The sequence below is a fragment of the Brachyhypopomus gauderio genome, chromosome 18 (assembly GCF_052324685.1).
Source record: "Brachyhypopomus gauderio isolate BG-103 chromosome 18, BGAUD_0.2, whole genome shotgun sequence".
Taxonomy (NCBI): domain Eukaryota; kingdom Metazoa; phylum Chordata; class Actinopteri; order Gymnotiformes; family Hypopomidae; genus Brachyhypopomus; species Brachyhypopomus gauderio.
In genome coordinates this window covers 12,294,102-12,316,153 of record NC_135228.1, presented here as the reverse complement: position 1 = coordinate 12,316,153, position 22,052 = coordinate 12,294,102, and the positions used below count along the sequence as shown (strand labels likewise).

General features: G+C 39.1%; 2 protein-coding genes across 2 annotated transcripts; one reads left to right on the top strand and one right to left on the bottom strand.

The window, feature by feature from the left end:
- Window positions 1-11: 11 nt before the first annotated feature.
- slbp2 (stem-loop binding protein 2) lies at window positions 12-2,766 on the bottom strand. Its single transcript, XM_076979576.1, has 8 exons — window positions 2,634-2,766; window positions 2,405-2,539; window positions 2,221-2,289; window positions 2,035-2,118; window positions 1,799-1,942; window positions 1,530-1,697; window positions 716-875; window positions 12-637 (listed from the first exon to the last, which is right to left on the bottom strand). The coding sequence occupies exons 1-8, from the start codon at window positions 2,678-2,680 to the stop codon at window positions 473-475; spliced, it is 972 nt and encodes a 323-aa protein (XP_076835691.1). The 5' UTR covers window positions 2,681-2,766; the 3' UTR covers window positions 12-472.
- Window positions 2,767-2,931: 165 nt separating this feature from the next.
- On the top strand, window positions 2,932-6,597 carry zmat2 (zinc finger, matrin-type 2). Its single transcript, XM_076979577.1, has 7 exons — window positions 2,932-2,950; window positions 3,487-3,528; window positions 4,018-4,108; window positions 4,353-4,476; window positions 5,023-5,096; window positions 5,179-5,324; window positions 5,929-6,597. The coding sequence occupies exons 2-7, from the start codon at window positions 3,511-3,513 to the stop codon at window positions 6,070-6,072; spliced, it is 597 nt and encodes a 198-aa protein (XP_076835692.1). The 5' UTR covers window positions 2,932-2,950; window positions 3,487-3,510; the 3' UTR covers window positions 6,073-6,597.
- The last annotated feature ends 15,455 nt before the right edge of the window (window positions 6,598-22,052 follow it).

Sequence of the window (22,052 nt, the reverse complement as noted above, 5' to 3'; positions counted from 1 at the left end):
AATTACAAGAAAACATTTAAACACATCTTTATTAGTTTTTTGCTTTCCACTATAAGTTGTACAAAAGACTCAAAATTAAGATTTCCCCACAACCATCAAAGTCAGACAAGCGTGAAACATGGGAGAGGGCAGACAAATTATAAACAAGTGCTTCTAAAGGGAGTGGAATAAACAGCACAGGGTAACTTCATGGAAGGTGATGAAGGGGCTTGACTTGTGTGCAAAAGGAGTGAAACACTAAATTAGAACCTAAGTGACCAATGAGGTGAAAATGGGCATGTGTAGGTTTACAGTGGTTAACAGTTCAGTAAATGACCTCATTATTTTATGAATGTTTTGATGCAAAACTACAAATGTGCTCCGTGTAAACATTTAAGATCCAAGTTCATGTCTGATCATGCAACTAGAAAGATCATGTACACTTATTTACCCTGGAAAACATGTCCTTTGTGTGGTCTGTAGAAGCCATAGATCAATAAAATCTCCATAGTGGTTCTTGTGAGGCAATTTCGCTGCGTGCATGGTCGGTCTCCAAAAGAAATCTCAGCCACCCTAGAACATTCTCTTCAGCAGTTAGGTCACTATTAAAGGAATATCCCAATCCTGAGATTTGGCTTTGCTGGGCTGATAGATGAGCCTACAAGGACCATAAATAGAGAAAAATTAAGCTTCAGACACCATATTCCTAAACCAAACTGGTTTTTGTTTCACTCACTTGAATATCAAGAGGCTTCCAGAATCCTTTGGTTGAGCTCTCGGTGGGCTGAGAAAGGACAGATACACTGGAAACAGATTCTTCCAATTTCCCTTCATTCTCTTCCCTTCCATCTTCACCCTCACCCAGCTCAGTATTCATCTGCTCAAGCAAGCCCTGCCTAAGCATCAGCAAAACAGTAAAATAAACTACTTGAGCTCCATTTATATGGGCCCAAGTCACATGACAATACATCAAATTCCCCAGATACTGTACAGCTTTATGCTACTTTGTAGTAAAGTACAATTTGGAATAAATGGCTCAATGACTACATTTACATGCACACATCCCTCCAAGTTCTTAAGAGTCCAAGAGGCTGGACAGAATCAAGGAGTTTACAAAAGCTGTGTGGAAAAATTAGTATGCTTGTAGCCCTGTTCACAGGCAGCACGAGCTGACTTTACAAACACCTTCATGGGTGAATGTTTACATATGCAAGTCTTGCAATTTGTGAGGACACTACAAGTATTTACATGCCCAGTCTAAGGATTTAGATGTCAGAACCTACCTCAATACATCCAACTTGGCCTTTACCACATTTTATTTAGACTAAGCTTGTCAACCATATTATCTGCCTATTCCAAGTCAAGCCACACTTGCTCAGCTACCAGTCAGTCATACCAGTTTTGAAACATTGATATGCATGTCAATGTGACCCTGATTATTTGTAAGGAATGTTTTGTGGAAGTAATCAACTCATGCTGGGGGAAAAAACTCAAATGTCTTCCACACCCCCCCCCCCCCCACCCATCACTTTCAATCTACAAATACATACAATTGATCAACTGGGTCTTGTCCTTCCATGTTCTCTTGAGAAGTTAAAGGGGGGTCCCAAGAATGCAGTGCTCTCCTCCAAAGTCTAACTTGCATGTCCCAAGATCTTCGGCTGTATTTGCGGTATTTGTTTGGAGTGGATGGATGAAACCCAGGAATACGAAGACACCTGAATACAGGAAAGGCGAAGACTTCATGAAGGTCCCTGGGCTATTATTTAAAACTGTACATAGGACCAGTGTTAAGTTTCCATTTAATGGAATTTCTTACTTTGGCACCTGTTTCCGATAGTTCTGGTATCCACAGGTGTTCTTTCCATACTGAATCTGTTTCTGTCTGCGCTTCAAAACAGACTCATTAGTCTCAAAATGTGATGGGTCTGCATTTTGAGACCACCGGAGACTTGTTGGAGATCTAAAATCAAATTAAAAGGTTAAATTTTGATTAAAAACCCCCCCCCAAGTACAAGTCACACAAACAAACTGCATATTTGATGTGCTTCCAACCTCTTAACTTCATCTAGATCCTCTGTGCCAACTGCAACATTAGTTGTAGACATCTTGAGGATGCACCTCTCAAGAATAGAGGATCTAATTAGAGCCCCAGAAAGGTTATATTAAAACAGATGTAGAAAGTGAACATTCATTTTTTTGGCTTTAAACCATGCTTAACTGCAGAGCTGAAGACAAGACCTGCGAGGCTTCTGTTGGTTAGATGTATTTCGTCCTTCATTTATGGAGGGGGACTGTGGAGTTCTAGAGCTACATAAATGTACAGACATTAGACAGAATGGACATACATGCAGCAGCTTCTTGATTTAAGTCACAGAACTCATTTGACCTTTGCTGCCAAAGGCACAGATCTTTACCTTCTTACCTGACCAAACTATCATACACCGAGCTACAGCCTGGGAGAAGCCAGGGCTCTGGGCTACCTGGCTGAAAATTTGGTCTGACTTTCATGTCTTGGGGCAGTTCTGGGAAGTTGGGCCACAGAGAAAAAGACAGGCCCCTAAAATAAAGTAAAATAAATATAAACACAAGCTTAATAAAGTATCAGTTAAAATCTATTTCATTGAACAGCAAAATAAGGGACACATTCAGACCTTGATTCCAAAGGGCTTTGAAAAACAGCTTCAATACGTGCCGTCATGCTGGCTTTGTCACATAGTATTCCACAGTGTTTGAAAGAGCTTTAAATTAGCCTCAGGTGAAATAAAGGCGGAGCTATGCAATTAACACAGCAAATGCCATCAATTATGGTTGGGGCGCTGAAAATGTGCTTTTTATGTTATTGGACATTCTGTTTAATTTTTAGTTCATGTTTATAATGTTGTGATGAAAGGTATAAGGATTTCTTTACCCCACCTCAGACACAATATGAAATTTGCATTGTAAAGTACCTTGTAAACCCCTTCAACAAGTAAGCAACCCGTTCCAAAAGGGTGGGTGTATGCCAGGAACAATATAAAAGTGTATCATCGCAGGCTACGCCTGTATTTTTTACTCTAGTATTTTGACAGAATGATTTAGATAGAATGATTTATGTATTTTATCAGCTTCTTGCACACCAGTATAACTGACAATGCGCTGTGTTATTTTAAAAATAATATTCTTAGCAGATAATAACAATATCAGACTTTTTCGACTATACTTACTTGTATCCACTGTAATTAGGTTCCTATTAAGTATGAATGTATTAAAAAAGTCACTTCAGTTAGATAGCTATATATAGTGAGGTATATCTGTTTTTTTAACAACAGCTACACTAGATAATGACTTGGATTAATTTATATATATATAAGATTCATTTACAATATCTCCGTTTATTTAATTTATTAAAAACTATTACATTGTAGGATTTTCTCTTGTCTCTAAATATGTATTTTTGACAGATATTCTAGTAAATCAAGTCGTAGGGCTTTTGTTTTGAATTGACGATGTTACTTTTCACGTTAGAGCCAGGAAGATCCGAGGTGCAACATGGCGTCCGGTAGTGGGGTAAGTTTTTAATTAAGTTACCTTGAATATTCGTTTTAAAAATAAAATGTATTTGCATTTCACGTAAATTAGACATTAATTCAAAATTACTATTACAACGAGAAACCAATTTGTGAAGTACAATACAACGTACACATAGCAAACATAACTCACTTAGGATAAGCTAGCTAGCCGTGTGAACGTTAGCTAGCCAACTTAGCCATTTAACAAGCCAGCTGGTGGTCCCTATTAAGCTAGGTAACTTGACAGAAGGTAACATTATTGAACAAATCTTATAAGCATTTGCAGTTAAATTAATCAAATAGCGAGCTTTGCTACTCGTTACTGGCGCTAGTGTCAGTTAACGTATTAGTAGTAGTAGCAGCAGTAGCATCAGCTGAGTATTACGGTCTTGTGTATTGTTCATAACCACAATGAGCAGCAGCCCAGTTTGGAGAGTTAGCTACCTAACCCAGGTACCTATATAATTGTTTACGCGCCTTTTTTTAGGCTAAAAATGATTTTCGGCGCAAGTGGGATAAAGAGGAATATGAACAGTTGGCCCAAAAGCGACTCACGGAAGAAAGAGAGAAAAAAGATGGTGAGTATATTTAAAATGAAGTGCAAATCTAAGTTCACGTAAGTTATCTTTACCCGGTATTATAAACTGCAGAAATAATATTTCAGGTAAGCTTTTTGCTCCTTCAGGCTTTCCAGAGGTCTATTGATTTAGTCTGTGGACACCCTGAACTTCCATTTTATTTTGCAAAATTTGGTCTGTTGTTGCTTAGATGCATTTACTTGAAAATAAGTATACATTATACATTACTCTTCTACACCTCTAGGCAAACCTATTCCTCCAGTCAAACGAGAGCTCCTCCGCCACAGAGACTACAAAGTGGATTTGGAGTCTAAACTGGGGAAGACTATTGTCATCACTAAGACTACACCACAGGCTGAGATGGGCGGGTAGGTAGCCAATACATTTGTCTTGTTTTGATTCTTCAGCATAATTGCATATTACATTTCTTTGTGTTATTTGTATAACTCAGTGCTTAACAATTGCAACAGCAGTTATTTTACCTGAAAATCATATAGGAGTCATTATAAAACAATAATGTTCAGGATGCTACTTTACCATGTGGCAATGAAAGCCATTCTGTGATGCTTTTGAAGAATATTGTGTATGGTGAATACAGGCACTCTAGGAATTCCATATTCATTAACCAGTTTGTTACCAATTATTCAGTGATTTGGACTCAAAACTGTCTTTTATATGTTGTCCATATAACCGTTTCTGACAACAGACTGTTAGTGGGATATTTTCAGGTGTTGGACCATTCCTGACTCTGCAGTAGACCTTTTGATGTGCCGTAGGCTTTGTATATGAGCATGTATATGTGCGTGTATGGATATGAATTCATCCTGGAATAGTGATGGGGGAGAAATGTTGCGTTGTTCTGTATTTTGTACTGTGTTGGTATTTCATTGGTGTTTATACTTTTTTTTGTTCAGGTACTACTGCAATGTTTGTGATTGTGTGGTGAAAGATTCCATCAACTTTTTGGATCATATTAATGGCAAGAAACGTGAGTACTAATTTATCATTTATCATTTGTTTTACCAAATGAAGTGAGATGTACACAGTAGCACTCTTCTCAATCCCTCTAGACCAGAGGAACTTGGGAATGTCGATGCGAGTGGAGCGCTCTTCGCTGGACCAGGTTAAAAAACGCTTTGAGGTTAATAAGAAAAAGATGGAGGAAAAACAAAAGGAGTATGATTTTGAGGAACGAATGAAGGAGTTACGAGAAGAGGTTTGTTATGGATCCATGGCACCAGTACATCTTAGTTAAGTTCTATTTTTCAAGTGAGGCAATTTAATGAACCTTCTTAGAGCATGCCAGAATTAGACATGCTGATTACATTATAATGGTTAGCACACATACTGTTGTCTGAAATGCATTATGTAAGTAGTATCATAATATACATGTTCTTTAGTTACATGACTAACTGTAATGTAGCAGTGAAGCCCACTTAAAATTTTGGTGTACTTCAGTTTGCAATTAAAGAAAGCATTGACCTCCTCATCCCAGTCAAAAAGTAAAAGGAACACTACATGCTGCCATGCAACATTGACATTATAGCTGTTCTGCAGCGGGTGTGAAAGGAGCTATACTTAGGTGCTCATTTATATACATAAACATATATAGGTCATTAACTGTTTATTAACCTATTGTATTTTACAAGCAAGTGTGTGTATCTATAATCAAACATTTTAGTTTAATAACAAACAGATTGTTGGCTTGAATTATCATATTGAATGTTCTATTATTCAAATAATTATGCTATGTGCTTTTTTTTCTTTATTGTAATGTGGATGTGGTTTTCTGAAAGACATTTTCTTAATTTCCTTATCAGGAGGAAAAGGCAAAAGCATACAAAAAAGAAAAGCTAAAAGAAAAGAAGAGAAAAGCTGAGGAAGACCTTAATTTTGAAGAGGATGATGAAATGGCAGCTGTAATGGGGTTCTCTGGGTTTGGTTCCTCCAAAAAGAGCCACTGATTCTGAACCTCTTATGCATATCCTTACAAAGGCCAGTCCCTCACATGTGGATAACTGTTATATAGTCAGTTAAAGAGAGAACAGATTTCTCCATTCTTGACTGGACTATAAGTTTTTTGTGCTGCCCCCAATCAAGTACTGCAAATGTCATACACAAGGACAGCTAAGTAATCACTCAGATTCTCCACCCCGTTATTACTATTTACGGAAATTGTAGTATTTATGGAGTACGAGCTGAAAGTTACTACATTCATTCTTGTAAATATGCCAATTTTTATTCTGCACACTGTCCAGCCCCTCTTGTAGATTTAGTTATAGATTAAAGCAATATGACATCTCTGAAGCTGTAAGTTTCTGTGGTCATAATCTTATCTTTTTATGTCTGCAAGGTGAGTAGGCGAGAGAAGGGTGGCTCTTTTCTGTAATGAGCTCTTGCAGATAAATTGTATTGTATTTCATGTTTATTTAACATTAAAACATTACATTTTTATTTGGTTTTCAATAAACTTTAATTTCAAACTGAAATATTTGCCCTTTACTGAAACACTGACAAAGCTTATAAGCAGCAAGGAAATCTAAGTATTTTTTATGTGAAATGAAAAACAGACTAGATATGTGAAGTTGTAGCCAAATTTGTAAAACATTTATAAATCTAGATGCCATGTAACATTCTCTAAGGAATAAATATAATTCAGAGATAAAACCAGCAAACCTCAAATCCAGCCTAATCCAGTCTTAGTTTTGCCATTACTGGTAGTTTATATCGTATACCATATACGCTCACTTTATTAGGTACACCTTGCTAGTACCGGGTTGGACCCCCTTTTGCTTTCAGAACTGCCTTAATCCTTCGTGGCATAAATTAAATTCAGAAATCAGATGGAGCTGTTATCCTGTTCAACCCTTTGTCATGACTATGCTGCATCAAATTTTGTTGCAATTAATTTTTTTTAAGCTCGTGGAAGTCACACAATATTAAATATGGCTCTAATAGCACCACAACGTCATTCACCAGTGTTATGAAGCATATATTTGCAAACTTTTGTCTTGCCAAAATCTGACCTTTCTGTGTTCATTAAATGATTAATATTTCTGAAGCAAATTTATTTTCGTGAATTAAATCTCATTTGGGAGGGTTTCAGATTTCATATGAGTCATTTCTAAAACCAATCAATGAATTTAAAGTCAGGTTATAAGCTTTTGTTTCCACAACATGGATAAGCGACAGAACTTATTTCAGGGACTGTACTTGTACTGTCCTATTTAATCACAAGTACATTCATAAGATTGCAAAGCTTAATTATGATTATAAACATATGTATGATTTTACACACATTTTATATAACACTGGATTGCTTTATTTAAGCTCCACTAAATCCCTAGAGCTTAATACATAATTAAATGCACTGGTGTTGAATCTAATAAATATGACCTGATGTATGTGCTGATTACTCTTCTTAAATACTGACTTGTGATGATGTTGAGAGGGTCATCCACATGAGTGTGAATGGCAGTGTCACCACACAAGACTGCTGCCTCAGGGGTGTAGGTATTAACCCCAGCACTCCAGCCAAATGGCAGCCTAAAGTGAACAAAAAAGGGGTAATCGCATCACAACATTCAATAACATGATATAGAAAATATCAGCAAAGAAAGGCCTATTGGCTATTAATTGAAAAGGCGAGAGGGAAGAATAATTAGAAGACTGAAGTGTAACAGAAAAAAATCTTTTCAAGAATAGCTTTTATTGGTTTGTGGGCAGGTAAAAATTGTCTGCTAAAGTAAATATGTACATGCACCTCTAGTTTTAAATAGCTCTAAAACAAATGGCAATCAATGTTTCAAAAGTGACAAAGGCATAGGAATTAATGATTTAGCCAACATTGGCATGTGAGTATGATACAGTACTTGGATATAATGATATATAAACTTTACTTTGTTGTTACTAGTCCCGACTCCTCCCTTGTGTTCGTGCATAAATGTGTGTCTCTATGCCTGTTTCAGCTGTCTCTCGTTGGTGTCATGCACTGTATGTGTATTGTTAGAGTACTTAAGTGTCTGTTGCCCTCAGTATTTTCTCAGTCCCGTGCTGAGGGTTCCATACCCAATGACAAGCTAGAAGGTAAACTAAGACTATAGGTGCAATAAGAAAAGGACACCTGGCAACAAATCAAGGCTTGAAGAATAAAGTAAATGGGACACTGTTTCATGTCATTTTTCAATAGTCTCAAACCAACTCAATAATTCCTTTAATTGAAAAGGTTGTGCTCATGCCCATAAAATGCTTTGTTACAATACTCCTGTGTCACCATTTGATGGTGCTATTGTGTACCAAAATTATGTTAAACAAAATCTTCATTTCCTCTAGTAAATGAATGCACTCTTATACTCTTTATTTTATTATGCTTTGGAATGGACATAGTTATCTTTCATTCTACATTTAATCACCCATAATAACAAAGCCATTATAGCCATTACATCAATACTTGGATCCATGTCTACAAGCTTTCATGTAATAGTTTAGAGTATTTAATTATTTAATGTGAACATTTAAAATAGTAGACAATGGCTGAAGTAAAGCTTCCTAAAGTAACAACATCTGAACCATTTAAAAGTCTTATTTTCAATGTTAAATTATCTTTAGATCTTTTATTTTAAGCACATAATAAAAAAAACATTTTATGCACTACATCTTAATTATTCAAAATGTCTTCTCCACACATACCTGAGATCACATGAACAGTTAAGAAGTGACCAATGGGCTCAGTCCATTCATTTGGAGCTCCTAGTGCTAAAGTTGTCACCACAGAACAGAACATAGTTGAAGAAGAAATTACCCATGTTGTCCATGTTGTGAGGAAGAACTGTGTGCCAATAAAACTGCTATGTTCTCCGAAGGCAAATGCATTGCCATGAAACCAGAAAGCTCGAAAAGAAACAACTACAATACATGCAAAATTATAAAAGACTGAATATGTAATGTTTAATTAATAGTGCATTACTAAGATTAGCTGTAAGTAATTTACAGAATTCATTATCACTTTGTGTAAACAAATATAACAAATGTTCACCTCAAAGAGGTGAGATTAACTTAAAAATAGGAAAATAAAGAAAAAAGAGGAAAAATAATGACATGGCATGTTCTATTACAGGGGTACTCAACTGGCGGAACGCGGTCCGGGTCCGGATCCGGACCCGAACGCAGTCCTGTCCAGACCCAATCTCATTCCTGATTAACTGGATACGGACCAAAAAAAAACCCCAGAGCATTTATTTCAGTGCTATTGAAAAAACACTCCGTCACGAGTGTTACGTTTGCCACCCCCGCTCAACAACTTACGTTCGCCACCTGCTATAGGAAGTTATGGTCAGAATTATTGGTTATGTGTATATGCAAACTCAGAAATAGATCGCTGGGAATACATCTAGATAAAACTAAACAGTATGACATTTATCTCACAAATTTCCATTAACATTGTGTAGGCTCAGGCAAAGAAAAAAACTCATAGCTCAGATTTTCCAGGTGTGGGTGTAAACTAGGGTTGCTTTACGAGAATCTTTGTTTTTCAATCACCTCAGTTACTTAGAAACTTTATTTCAGCAATACTACAAAGATTGATAATTCCAATAAGATTTGATTTTAGTTATATTCTAACAGGAAAGCTACAATAATTTGGTATTGCACTACATTACAAATTTTATGTATGCAAAAGATGCAAACTGCCACCATGGTTAGGGATTGCTGTGTTGCTGTTACACATATTGTGTGTCTAAATACACTATATGGCCAAAAGTATTCACTCACCCATCCAAATGATTGGAATCAGGTGTTCCAACCAATCACTCCTACTACAGGTGTATAAAATGAAACACCTAGGCATGCAGACTTGAAAGAATAGGTTGCTCTCAGGAGCTCAGTGAATTCCAGTGTGGAACTGTGATAGGATGCCATCTGTGCAACAAATCCAGTCTTGAAATTTTCTTGTTCCTAAATATCCCACAGTCAACTGTGTATCATAAGAAAATGGAAGTGTTTGGGAATGTTCCCTGGAGTGACAAATTGCATCTCTCCATCTGGCAATCTGAGGAAGAGTCAGGGTTTGGCGGTTGCCAGGAGAATGGTACTTGTCTGACTGCATTGTGGAACTCTGAATGCTTCAGCATACCAAGACATTGTGGACATTTCCATGCTCCCAACTTTGTGGCAACAGGTTTGGAGCTGGCCCCTTCCAAATCCAACATGACTGTGCATCGGTGCACAAAGCAAGTTCCATAAAGACATGAATGGCAGAGTCTGGTGTGGATGATCTTGACTGGCCTGCAGAGTCCTGACCTCAACCCAATAGAACACCGTTGGGATGAATTAGAGCAGAGACTGAGAGCCAGGCCTTCTCGTCCAACATCAGTATGTGACCTCACAAATATGCTTCTGGAAGAATGGTCAAAAATCCCCATAAGCACACTTCTAAACTTTGTGGACAGCCTTTCCAAAAGAGATGAAGCTGTTCTGCAAAGGGTGGATCATAGTTATATTGAACCCTATTGATTAGAAATGGGATGATGGCTTATATGTGAGTCAAGGAAGGTGAGTAAATACCTTTGGCAATATAGTGCATGTAAAGTGCACAAACTCAACCCCATGAGCTAATGCAAATGAAGGACACAATACCCAGCAGTCAACTAGTACACTGATAAAAATACGGTGCTTGATCTACTTAAAAAAATCAAGGCAACTTTTTGCATCAGATTATTATGTAGATCAAACACAACTAGTCTTTGTATGAACTACTTAATTTTCTTTGTGCAAAAAATAACTTTGCAAGTCCAGTCAACTTAGTGTTCCTTGGCATTGTTTTGTGTGTGATGTACATAACTTTAAGAATTTCAAATGTTTGTTTTTGGGTGCATGGATGCACTTGGATGGATGAATATCTAATCCAATTATGAATTGTTTTGATATCTTGTGTACATTCTAATGCTAAGAATGTGAACTGACAGGGTCCAAAGCACAGAAATGTTTTACGTATTCATTACATTCCATGGTATCTGCCCTACAAATGTTGAGATAAAGCGTACACCAAAACTGTCCTCATTACATGTGAAAATGGCTTCCATGGAACCAAGTGTTGACCATACAAATAAATGCACACAGCCATTCCTGACAAATGGCAATAACTGTGTATATACTGTGAACACCTGCAAGACAACATCGGGTATTAATATAATCACTTAATTTTATCAACTTATATTTTGGAAGATTTTGAAATGCAAGTTCACTCGAAACAACTTGATGTAAGGACTTACTTTTATTATGTATACTCACTGATGAACAGTCATGTTTTTATTTTTGTTATTGTTTTATTCTATCTTCAACAATAAAAGGACAAGGGCACAAACCCTCTACCTTCAATATAACAAACTATCATAATAAAAAAAAAAAAACAACTGAGTAATGGAACCTGAGAAAGCATACTGGGAGAATCTGAGAGAGTTGGGACATAGTTGGGAGATTCATCATTCAGACGTGACGCCAGGTCAGGAGCTCATCTTCCATTGGTTTACCTCTCTGTCTGCTCCTACATCCGTTTCTAAAAGAAAATAAAAACATATACAAAACATGTTAATTTAGCTGTTCATACTCCTTTTCCAAGGTCAAATTCAAGCAGTTTTAAAGCACTTTCAAGGTCTATTTTCTATATTTCCCAGCATCTTACAGCTGTAGTAAATTGCTTATTTATACAAATACACATACTCAAAATGATTTGTTCATTTTTCATCATTTTAAAAGAGATGATACCGTGTTTGGTAATAGCAGAAAAATAAGTGTAGTACATAAACTTGTTGGTGTATTCAGCTAACTAGCTATCTTAATATATGCTTAAAAAATATATGCTAGTTTGGTTGGGTTTGCTCTGGTAGCTAACCAAGCTAGCATATAGTTTAACTAGATTTGCATTTCCTGAGGGAAATACATAGTGCTTGAAAAGAGATGCAAGTCTGTGTGTTTGTGGAGTGAGTATAGGAGAGAGATGTACTGTACTGCGTGCGTGTGTGGGGGAGGGGAGAGACATTCAAATATAACTGTCACTCTCACTGCTTCTTTGAGTGGAAAAACCATGTTTTTAGCCAAAATTCCATTACATTTTCAAACATGGAAAATGCAACATTAAAATTAAAGCATGTTCAATGATTTCAAGCACTCATATGACCGTGTTCACGCTAAAATTACAAAATGCTAGCTTTGCGCCACTATGAGCCTCAACTTACACAATGAAACAAATGACAAAAGAATTTTACCTCCGTTTGTTCATCGAGCACTCGACAAACACTACAGTACATTGTACCATTGGATACTTAGATCTATTCCTGTGACTCACCAGAATCCACTGGAAAGAACTTCACACTGTATTTTTATAGTCGCTTAGCAGTGGCTAGTAGCCTAGCTGTCACAAGTTTAGGGCGTACTCACACTAGGCTCTGTGATTCATGTGGACTCGGGCACGGTTCGCTTCTAGTGTGCCTAGTGTGAGTACGCCCTTAGTTAGCTATCTGAGGTAACTATGTTAGCTATGCAGGTTGCCTCTGGGTAGCTTTCTAACGTTTATACACACACACAAAATGCTTCTGCTTTATATAATTTTTATTTATGCTACGATGCAAAATTTACCTTCCGTCAGATGTTGTTTGTCCTTGCAGGAGGTCCTCTGTTTCCACGACTGTCTGTGGCCAGTACTATGGTTGTTAAAATTTGAAATATGGAAAAACGAGGAAAAGAACCAGTGGCTCCTCCCACTTCGCGGTCATTGGAAAATAGTAAATACAACACAAAAACAGTTTGTTGTATGGGTGTACGTAGAAAGATTAGTTGAATTTACATAAACACATCTTGTAAATATCTTGTATTTTGAACAAATGTAAATAAATTTCAAAACAAGATATATTCATGTAAAGTTACAAACATAATTAAATATGTGATATTAACAATAAAAAATTGTTACATTTACATCTGCTCAGATTTATTTTTTTCAGTGTACAAAGACACAACATATATAGACAGACAAACGGGCCCTAATGGGCCCTGCCCACCTGAGGGACAAACACAATTTCACAACAGGACAACATGAAATACTGCCACTACAAACTCCTGGCAGGTGGCCTCCGTACAGTGAATCCCTTTGCAAACTGTCATAGTCTTTGGAAAGATATAAAGCTTTATATCCATTCCAAATAGTCAAAGCTATTCTAAAGCACCCTAATTACCCTGATTAATTGGGAATATCTGCTTTAATGAATTCAACAGGAGATGCAATTGGTGGTCATGGCTAAGACAAAGAAGCTCAATAAGGACCTGCAGCTGCACATTCTGGCTGCTCACATGTCAGTAAATGGCTATAGGGCCATATAATGTTTTCAAGTTCCAGTGGCTACAGTGTTATTAAAACCTCAGAGCACGTGGTCAGAAGCCAAAAGTGACACCTGTGCTGGCAAGGAGGATAGTGAAAGAGGTGAAAAAAATCCAAGGATCATCACCAAGGCCATCCTGATGAATCTGGACTTTGCTGGTGGCAACATCTCAACGGACACTGCACTCTGCTGGCTTCCATAGTCACAGACCAAGGAGGATGCCACTTCTCCAGAAAAGGCACACACAAGCCCACTTGGCCAATGCTCATCTGGACAAAGAAGAAGAATTCCGGTCGTTTTATGATAAGATCAAACAAAAATTGAATTGTTTGGACACAATGATGTATGCTTGATTTGGCATTTAAAATGAGAAGCCTTAAACCCTAAAAACACCATCCTCACTGTAAAACATTGTGGTGGGTGTAAGGGAATTTGTGATTTAGACTGTCAAACATGGTGGTGGTGTAACATGGCGAACTTCGGGAGTGAATCCACCATGGGTGATTTTGCGGTAAGCAAACCCAAGTGCTTTGCCACAGAAAAATACTGAACTAAAACCTCCGCCAAAAGGACTGCGGGAAAAGTGCTGAAAATAACTACTTCTGTACACAGAGTATGGGGAAAAACCAGGGAAACTAAAGACTCACGGAAAACTTAACGCAACAAGAAATTAACTCAAAAAACAAACTAAGGACGCCAGGGGAAGTAGCTGGCTCTCTAACTTGAAAGGTAAGAAACACAACACCCTTCCCAAAATAACCAAAACCCAGACAGAGAAACAGCAAAGGAAAACTTGAGATTGGCCAGAGCGGAACAGGAGTGAATGCACTTGAATAATAGAAATGAGAGAAAGAGAGAGAGAGAGAGAGAGGGTGACGAGACCCCGGGACGAGACCCCGGGAAATCGCAACACATTTCCTAATAGAGAGGCTGACTGAATGCGCAGGGCATTGGTAACAAACAACTCAGCAGTGAGCCACTGCAGCTGCCTTCGTTAAGTAAGGACAGCTGCAGGTCATCATTGCTGATTGTAATGACTCTAATTGCCACTGCTTTGGGAAGAGCTGGCTCACAAGCTCCCCCCTGTGGTGGCAGGCGGGACGACCCTGGAGCCAGCCCTGACAGGTGGGTACCTAATGATTTGGTGGTGTTAATCAGCTAATGGACCTGGGAACCTAATCACAGTAAACTGCACCATTATATATCAGCACAACAAACTACAACTACAACACACACTACCACTACAACCCAAAACGGTAAAAAAAACGTTTTCTAGTGGACCAACCAGAGCCCTGACTTGAATTCAGTTGAGAATTTGTGGAGGGAGCTAAAGATCAGGGTAATGGTAAGGAGACCATTGTGGTATGCCAGTGTCTGAGCACAGGGGACACGGCCACACACAATGGCAGACCTCTGCAGCACCACTCCCCGGTTCTCAGTCACTAGCATATTGACACACCCTCTTTAGTTAAGCACATCTGTTGCACATTACCCCTCTCCTTTAAAACCCTCAAAGGTCCAGCCATTCAGTGCTGAGTATTCTAATTGCCATGAGTGCCAGTCTGTGTGTGAAGCCCTGAACAATGTCTGAAGGACTAGATTAGAGCTTCACCTGGGACAAATAATGTAATCAACACATTCCCAGGTGTGCATAAAAATATCCCCAGCACACCATTCATATGAAGTGCAGTCTGACCTCTCACAAAATGCCAAAGATTCAACCTCAAACCAAAGTGCTGATCATCAAGACCTTGAAGACCAAGTCTGCTGCTGAGGTGGTAGACATCTTTAATGTATCCAAATGTCAAGTGGAAAGGATAAGAAACTGGTGATGTTCATGACAAGCCCAGGTCAGGCAGACCACGTAAGACAACTGTTTGAGAGGAGCGTTTGTTACTTCGACAGTCCGGGGCCTTTTTCAACTGCAGTGGAGCTACATAGGAACTGGTCTCCAGAATATATCTACAAGAACTGTTTGTCGAATTCTTCCACGCAATGGTCTCCATGTTCAAATTGGTGCTCAGAAACCAGCATTAAACAGAAAACAACAAAACAATCATGTTGCATTTGCCAAGGCCCACAGCTTACACAAAGGATGGACACTAGAAAAGTGGCAGAAGGTTGATTTTTCTGATTAATCATCCATTGAACTGCATCTTAATCACTGTAAATACTGCAGGAAACCAGTTGGAACCCACATGGACCCAAGTTTGACCCAGAAAGCAGTCAAGTTTGATTCTGCAAATTCTGCAGCAGGGTGGTGCTCCTTCTCATACTTCAGCCTCCACATACGAGTTCCTGAAAGCAAAGAAGAAGTGATCAAAGATCAATAATGTTAATGAGCGAAATATTATATTTAACTACTATATATTTAAGCATTAGAGGTATTAGGTATTAAAGGTTTATTAGTTTTAAAATTATTACATTATAAGTATAAATTATTAAAATTATTAGTTTTCTAAAATTAGCCAGCGATCTAGCTTAGGCAGGATGGTTATCCTGTTTTTTCTTGGACTGAGGCAGTTAGCTAGCTAGCAAACGATCTAACCTAGATACATATCAACAGGTGCGATAAAGCTTGTGGTAAATGTTGTTTTCTCTAATCCTCTAATCCTAACCTGCCATCGATTGCTAACTGATTATGGGAACGTAAAGAGTAATAGCTAATGATAAACCTCCGAGCCGAGACGTCCTGTTTCTGGAAACCTTCACTACAAATTTGCTCTTGCTCTTGCCCCAGTCGTGTATGTATGTACGTCAGTAGCGAACCGTGACCATTATACCTGAGCCCGCTCCCACCTCCGAAAAAAATTAGTTTCCTCTCCTAATTAACTGCAATTAAAAAAAAATGGAGACGACAGTACAGCTTTAGAAACGCAATAAACAATAATATCTGTACAAGATAACTTCTTAAGCAAAATTTCCAACAAAATAAGGTTTACAGCTCCGTGTTCCTCGGAAGCCCAATATGTAAACAACGCGCATGAGGGCATCAAAGGAATGAATCGAAACTAGCTAGCGGTGGTACGCTAACGACAGCTAGCGTCGCCACAGCGTCACTAAATTAATTACTTTTCCTGTCGTTACAACGCGGTTGACGTTACTGGTCATTAAAAGCGGTGAGTTACTATATATTGATATACTAACAGTAATCCAAGCGGACCCCTGCCCAGGCTAGTGAGGAGTCACAGATCTCGATAGGTCACAGTTCTTGGTGTAATACCTGTTTAACTTAACAAGTCAGTAAGCGATTGGCTAAGGCAGCGTTGTGGTAGCCAATCAGAGCCAGTGTTTTTACATGCGTGCCAAAGCACACCAGTGACACATGACACAAACGGAGAAGAGGCAGAAATGGCGAGTCAGGAGCAAGCCGAAGAAAAATGAGCATTTTCAAGGTGGTGATATAAACATTATTTAAGAAAATACCTGAAGTTCCTGAATGTCTACCAGACTGGGTATTTGATTTATTTAATTAAGAATAGAGGTTTTATTGTTAAGTTTACTTCTGTTGTGAACAAACCAGGGGTGAGTTTCCCAAAATGTTCTTAGCGCTAAGTACTTCGTAACCTCGTTCTTACGAACGTTCTTAAATTTACGCCGGTTTCACAAAAGTCTTCGTAACCCATGTCGTACTTAACCTCGTTCGTAAATCTACGAGTGATCTGACCCTGTCGTAACTTGCTAAGTTGTTCTTAACCTGAAGTTCACGCGCAGTTCTGTCTGAAAAAAGATAGAGGCCGCTGATTATCCCTTTAAAAACGCTCCGAACTACAAACATAAATCCACGAACAGTTAAATGTAGGCTACTTTTGAAAGCGTAATTGCGTCACATAAATTAGATCCACGTCCTTAGTTCAATACTGCGCATATGATTGACTGTGTGACAGATACCGCCTGCCTAGAGAGGAGATCATGGCTCTCCTTGGTCTCATACAGGAGGAGTTAACAAGAGGCACTAGAAGACATTTTGCCCTCAGTCCCACCATTCAGCTACTGACAGTGCTTAGTTTTTATGCCAGTGGTGGATTTCAGCAGACTCTTGGTGATGCCTACGGCCTAAGTAAAGCTGCTGTGTGTAAATGTGTGCATGCTGTGACTAAAGCTCTTCTGTGCCATGCACCAACATACATAAAATTTCCACAAACAAGTGATGCATTACAAGAAACCAAAATCGGTTTTCATGCAATTGCAGCTATTCCTGGAATTGTTGGTGTAGTGGATGGCACACTGATCCCCATACACACGCCCAGCCTCATGAGCCCTAACTACACCTGTTGTAAAGGCTTCTCTGCACTAAACGTTCAAGTGGTATGCAACCACCAAGGAGTCTTCACAGACATTGTGGCTAAGTGGCCAGGATGTACTCATGACTCTTTCATTTGGTCAAACTCAGGAGTATGTCAGATGGCAACTGAGGGTACGTTTGCTGGTGGACATGTGCTGAGTGACAGTGGTTATCCACTCTGCACCTATTTACTAACTCCTGTCTTGAACTCCCAGACAGAGGCTGAAGAGAACTACAACATGGCACACCGGAGAACACGCAGTGTTGTGGAGCGAGCGTTGGGCATTTGGAAAATGCATTTTCCGTGCCTTCATAAGTCATCAGGGGGGCTTCGGTATTCACCAGCACAAAGCTGTGCCATAATTGTTGTATGTGCTATGCTTCATAACATTGCAGTGCAGGCTGGCATGCACGTTCCTGATGGGGACATTGAGGAAGATGAAGAAGATGAGGACAGAGGAGACGTACACATTCCTGCCATCTTACCAGGAATTGGGAGAGAAGGACATTACCAGGCAGGCTTGGCAGTGCGAATGCAAATGATTAGGGCTGTTTTCAGTTAAGTTCCTGAAAATAAAATTTGGGATACATTTTTTACATTTGTGACCCGTGTTTGTGCGTGTTTCTTAGGAATGTATCAGACTCCAAGGCATTCATTGGGTACAAGTTATGCTTTTCAAAGTATTTTATTTGACTCCACTAATCAGAGGTGGGGACTCGAGTCACATGACTTGGACTCGAGTCAGACTCGAGTCATTAATATTAAGACTTTTGACTTGACTTGAGAAAATATTCAGAGACTTAGACTTGACTTGGACTTTTACACCAATAACTTGGGACTTGAATTGGACTTGAACCTGTTTACTTGCAAAGACTTGATTTTTTTTACCCCAAATCTAAATTTTAAAGCGCATATTAATATTTATAAAGTACGCCCCATTAATTTCATTTCCGTCCTTTTGACGCAGACCGGTCCTCTGCTTTTCCACACTCTGTACGTGTGTGTGTGTGTGTGTGTGTGTGTGTGTGTGTGTGTGTGTGTGTGTGTGTGTGTGTGTGTGTGTGTGTGTGTGTGCATGAGCTGCAGCACAACCAATCAAATGGGGGGGTCAGCGAACGTGAATTGTTACCGGGCGGGGTGTAAAATGGACACAAATTAAGTATTATATCGCGATCGATCGATCGCCAGTGGTTGGTGCCAGAGCGAACTAGTAACTCATTGAATCATAGATATGGATCAGAGGTAAATAAACTAGATTTTTTTTTCGGCGTGAGATATCGGAAGTGTGGCGTGTGAGCGTGTGAAGACAGTCAAATGCGTGTGTCTCACGCTCAATGCGTGAGAGTTGGCAAACCTGGGTTCTGTATCTGAACTCGGGGAAGAGAGCCTCTCTCTGTCACCATCATATCCAGTTCTATCTCAGCATGGATTGTGTATTTGAAGACATCTACGTCGAGAAAAAAATATATTGACAAAAGTAGAATGAGTTTTCAGCTATGGGGACATCATTCTACGGCCTCATCGTGCACAAATGACATAGCCTACAGACTTTTGGCCAGTTTGGTCTTTTGCAAATGCAATGCAGAATAGTTTACTGAAATGTCTAAAGTTGCAGATTCCTGTTAATTGTTCAGTTCTTATATTTGTTTGTCTTGTGTCACTCACACATGGAGACACATGTTCTCCAAGAAACCAGATAAGAGAAGAGAGGGAAAAATGCTGTTATGGTTCTTTGTATTGTACTGTGAAAATATCAGCACTTTTTATTTGAAGATGGAGTTCTACTTATGACTTTTTCACAGAATATTTATTTCTGGAAAATTGTAGTTTAAAGTATGAATATTTTTGCAGCTAATTTTAACAAATTGAACTGTGCAATAAAGAGGTGTAATAAAAATTTTTTTTTATACTTCGTGTTTTCAGTTGCACATGTTTTATCAAGATTTGAGGAGAATACAGATTTTAAAAAGAACACATGTCTATTATTTACATTTAAAATATACCTGCAACATTGGTTAAAAAAAAAAAAAAGACTCGAAAGGACTTGAAATTCCAAGTTTCAGACTTGGGACTTGACTTGACTGTTGCCTGTCTTGACTCGAGACTTGACTTGACTTGACTGTCTTTGCTTGAGACTTGACTCGAGACTTGACTTGAGTTGACTGTCTTTGCTTGAGACTTGACTCGGGACTTGAGGATAAAGACTTGGACTTACTTGAGACTTGCAAAACACTGACTTGGTCCCACCTCTGCCACTAATTACATGCAACAATTAGAGGGAGGAATAAGGAAGGAGGAATTAAATAAAATAGAAAAAAAAATCCTTGTCTGTGCACCTTCTATATAGTGTCTGTGTGAGTAGAACTGGAGTCTGGAAGAAAAACATTGATGAAACTAAAGGATTTGAAAAATTAGATATAATAAATTAACTTTTAGAGTTTGATTAGTTTTTTTTATATATCAGTGATCAGTAACTTTCATTTACATTCACTATTGTTACATGGCAAAGTATCTTACCTTGTTCAGTTTGGCAATATGATTGGCACAGAAATTGAGGGCCTGGATACCTGAAACTCAGCCACTGAGAGTTGTTTGGACATTATCTCAAGTTTGGTCCTCTTCAGTTCCACCAGTTCCATATGGTGCCTCTCCCTCTGTTGCATCTTTTCCTGTTTTAGCTGCAGACGCTCTTTTTCTATCTGCAGCCTTTGCTTTTCTATAGAAATTAACTCCTTGCTGCATCTACATTCATTGTCAGGAGCAGGCCTTTGGATACGTTGTGCAGAGGAAGGACCAGGAGATGGGACAGGACTGTTGCAGGGAGGAAGGTTGCACAGGGGATGCAGGTTGAGGTGGGGTAGTTGGGAACTCACTTGAGGCTACATCTATCCCCTCAGTGATGCCTTGGGTTGCAGTTGGGCCCAGTATTCCCAGGGCTTTTTCCTCTTCTGGTGTGAGGGCTGTTATAGATGACTGACTCCCACCAGTCTTAGCCCTCTCTTTCCTAAGTTCTGCTCCCTTTCTTTTAGCATGACTAGCGAAGTCATGCAATTTTTTTCATATGTCCATTGCAGATCTCTGGTATGCACTGCAGGCACTTATTTTCTGGGCTATTTCTTCCCATTTCTGTTTTTTTTTCTTTAATTGTTGAGCTTCCTCGAGTTTTGGAGAATAGAATACTCTTATTTTCTTCTATTTCTTCCAGCATTTGAGTTAGTTCCTCTGGAGAAAAAATTGGTTTGTGTGGTCGGTTTGTCATGCTTGCTGCTTGATTGCTTCTAAAGTTTATTAAAATAGGTTAATTGCCTATTTATAGGTAGGCTTTGTGACGTTGGGTGCGGCGGCAAGGACGAGACACGAATCCTTCTTGCGGCATACGTCACTATACATTTATTTATGCAATAGCGCTGTCTAGCGCACAGGTAACACTGACACATTAACACAGACGTGTAAACTTAGACAACGACGAGCACAGGACACTGCGCGAGCGCACATTAAATAGACAAACCACATTAGCCCCATGTGATTACGAGACGATTCACAGGTGAGACAGATTATCACACGACATAACCATAACCACGGAGCTCCACTGACGCAGACAAAGCACGTGGACAACGTTAACACACGCCCAAAAGGGAGGGGCCGGGGTCCTCAACGTGACAGGCTTGGCATGTGATGGACAGCAATTACAAATTATTTTTATTTTAAACTATTTTACATACATGTTGTGTAAATACTTTTTTTTTTGTTTGATTTTATGATTATTAGTTACATAACGACACTTTTGTGGCTTAATAATATAGAAATGTATGCAAATCGGTGGTTCCAGGGTTGCCAACTTTTGACGTTCGCTTGGAGTGAGATTTTAACCTGGAGCCGGTGGCGAGTGTATTTTGTTGAGCGGGGGGGGGCGAAAGTTGTGGGGGGGGGGGGGGGGGGGGTAGTGGCGAACGTAAAATGGACACAGATTCAGTGTTATATCGCCGGTGGATGGCGCTAGAGCTAGCAAACTAGTAACGTATTGAATCATATATGTGGATCTGAGGTAGATAAACTGGATATTTTTTTTTGGCGTGAGATATCAGAAGTGTGGCGTGAGAGCGTGTGAAAACGGTCAAATGCGTGTGTCTCACGCTCAATGCGTGAGAGTTGGCAACCCTGTGGTTCAGTTTTCGACTGGCCGGCCCTGTTCTGAGCAAATGCGGGGGCGGAGTCAAGTAAGTGCTACTTAGGGACTTGTTCGTAAGTTTGAAAGATAAGAAGGGTTTGGGGAAACTGGCGTAAAAACGG

Bases quoted from the DNA above. Each gene is read 5' to 3' on its own strand.
- slbp2 (XM_076979576.1), bottom strand. From the start codon at position 2,680: ATGACGGCACGTATTGAAGCTGTTTTTCAAAGCCCTTTGGAATCAAG. The intron at 2,290-2,404 runs GTAAGAAGGTAA...ACATTTATGTAG, and splicing joins GTGTATGATAGTTTGGTCAG to CTCTAGAACTCCACAGTCCC. The intron at 638-715 runs GTGAGTGAAACA...TGGTCCTTGTAG, and splicing joins GGAAGCCTCTTGATATTCAA to GCTCATCTATCAGCCCAGCA.
- zmat2 (XM_076979577.1), top strand. The intron at 4,477-5,022 runs GTAGGTAGCCAA...TTTTTTGTTCAG, and splicing joins CCACAGGCTGAGATGGGCGG to GTACTACTGCAATGTTTGTG. The intron at 5,097-5,178 runs GTGAGTACTAAT...CAATCCCTCTAG, and splicing joins TCATATTAATGGCAAGAAAC to ACCAGAGGAACTTGGGAATG.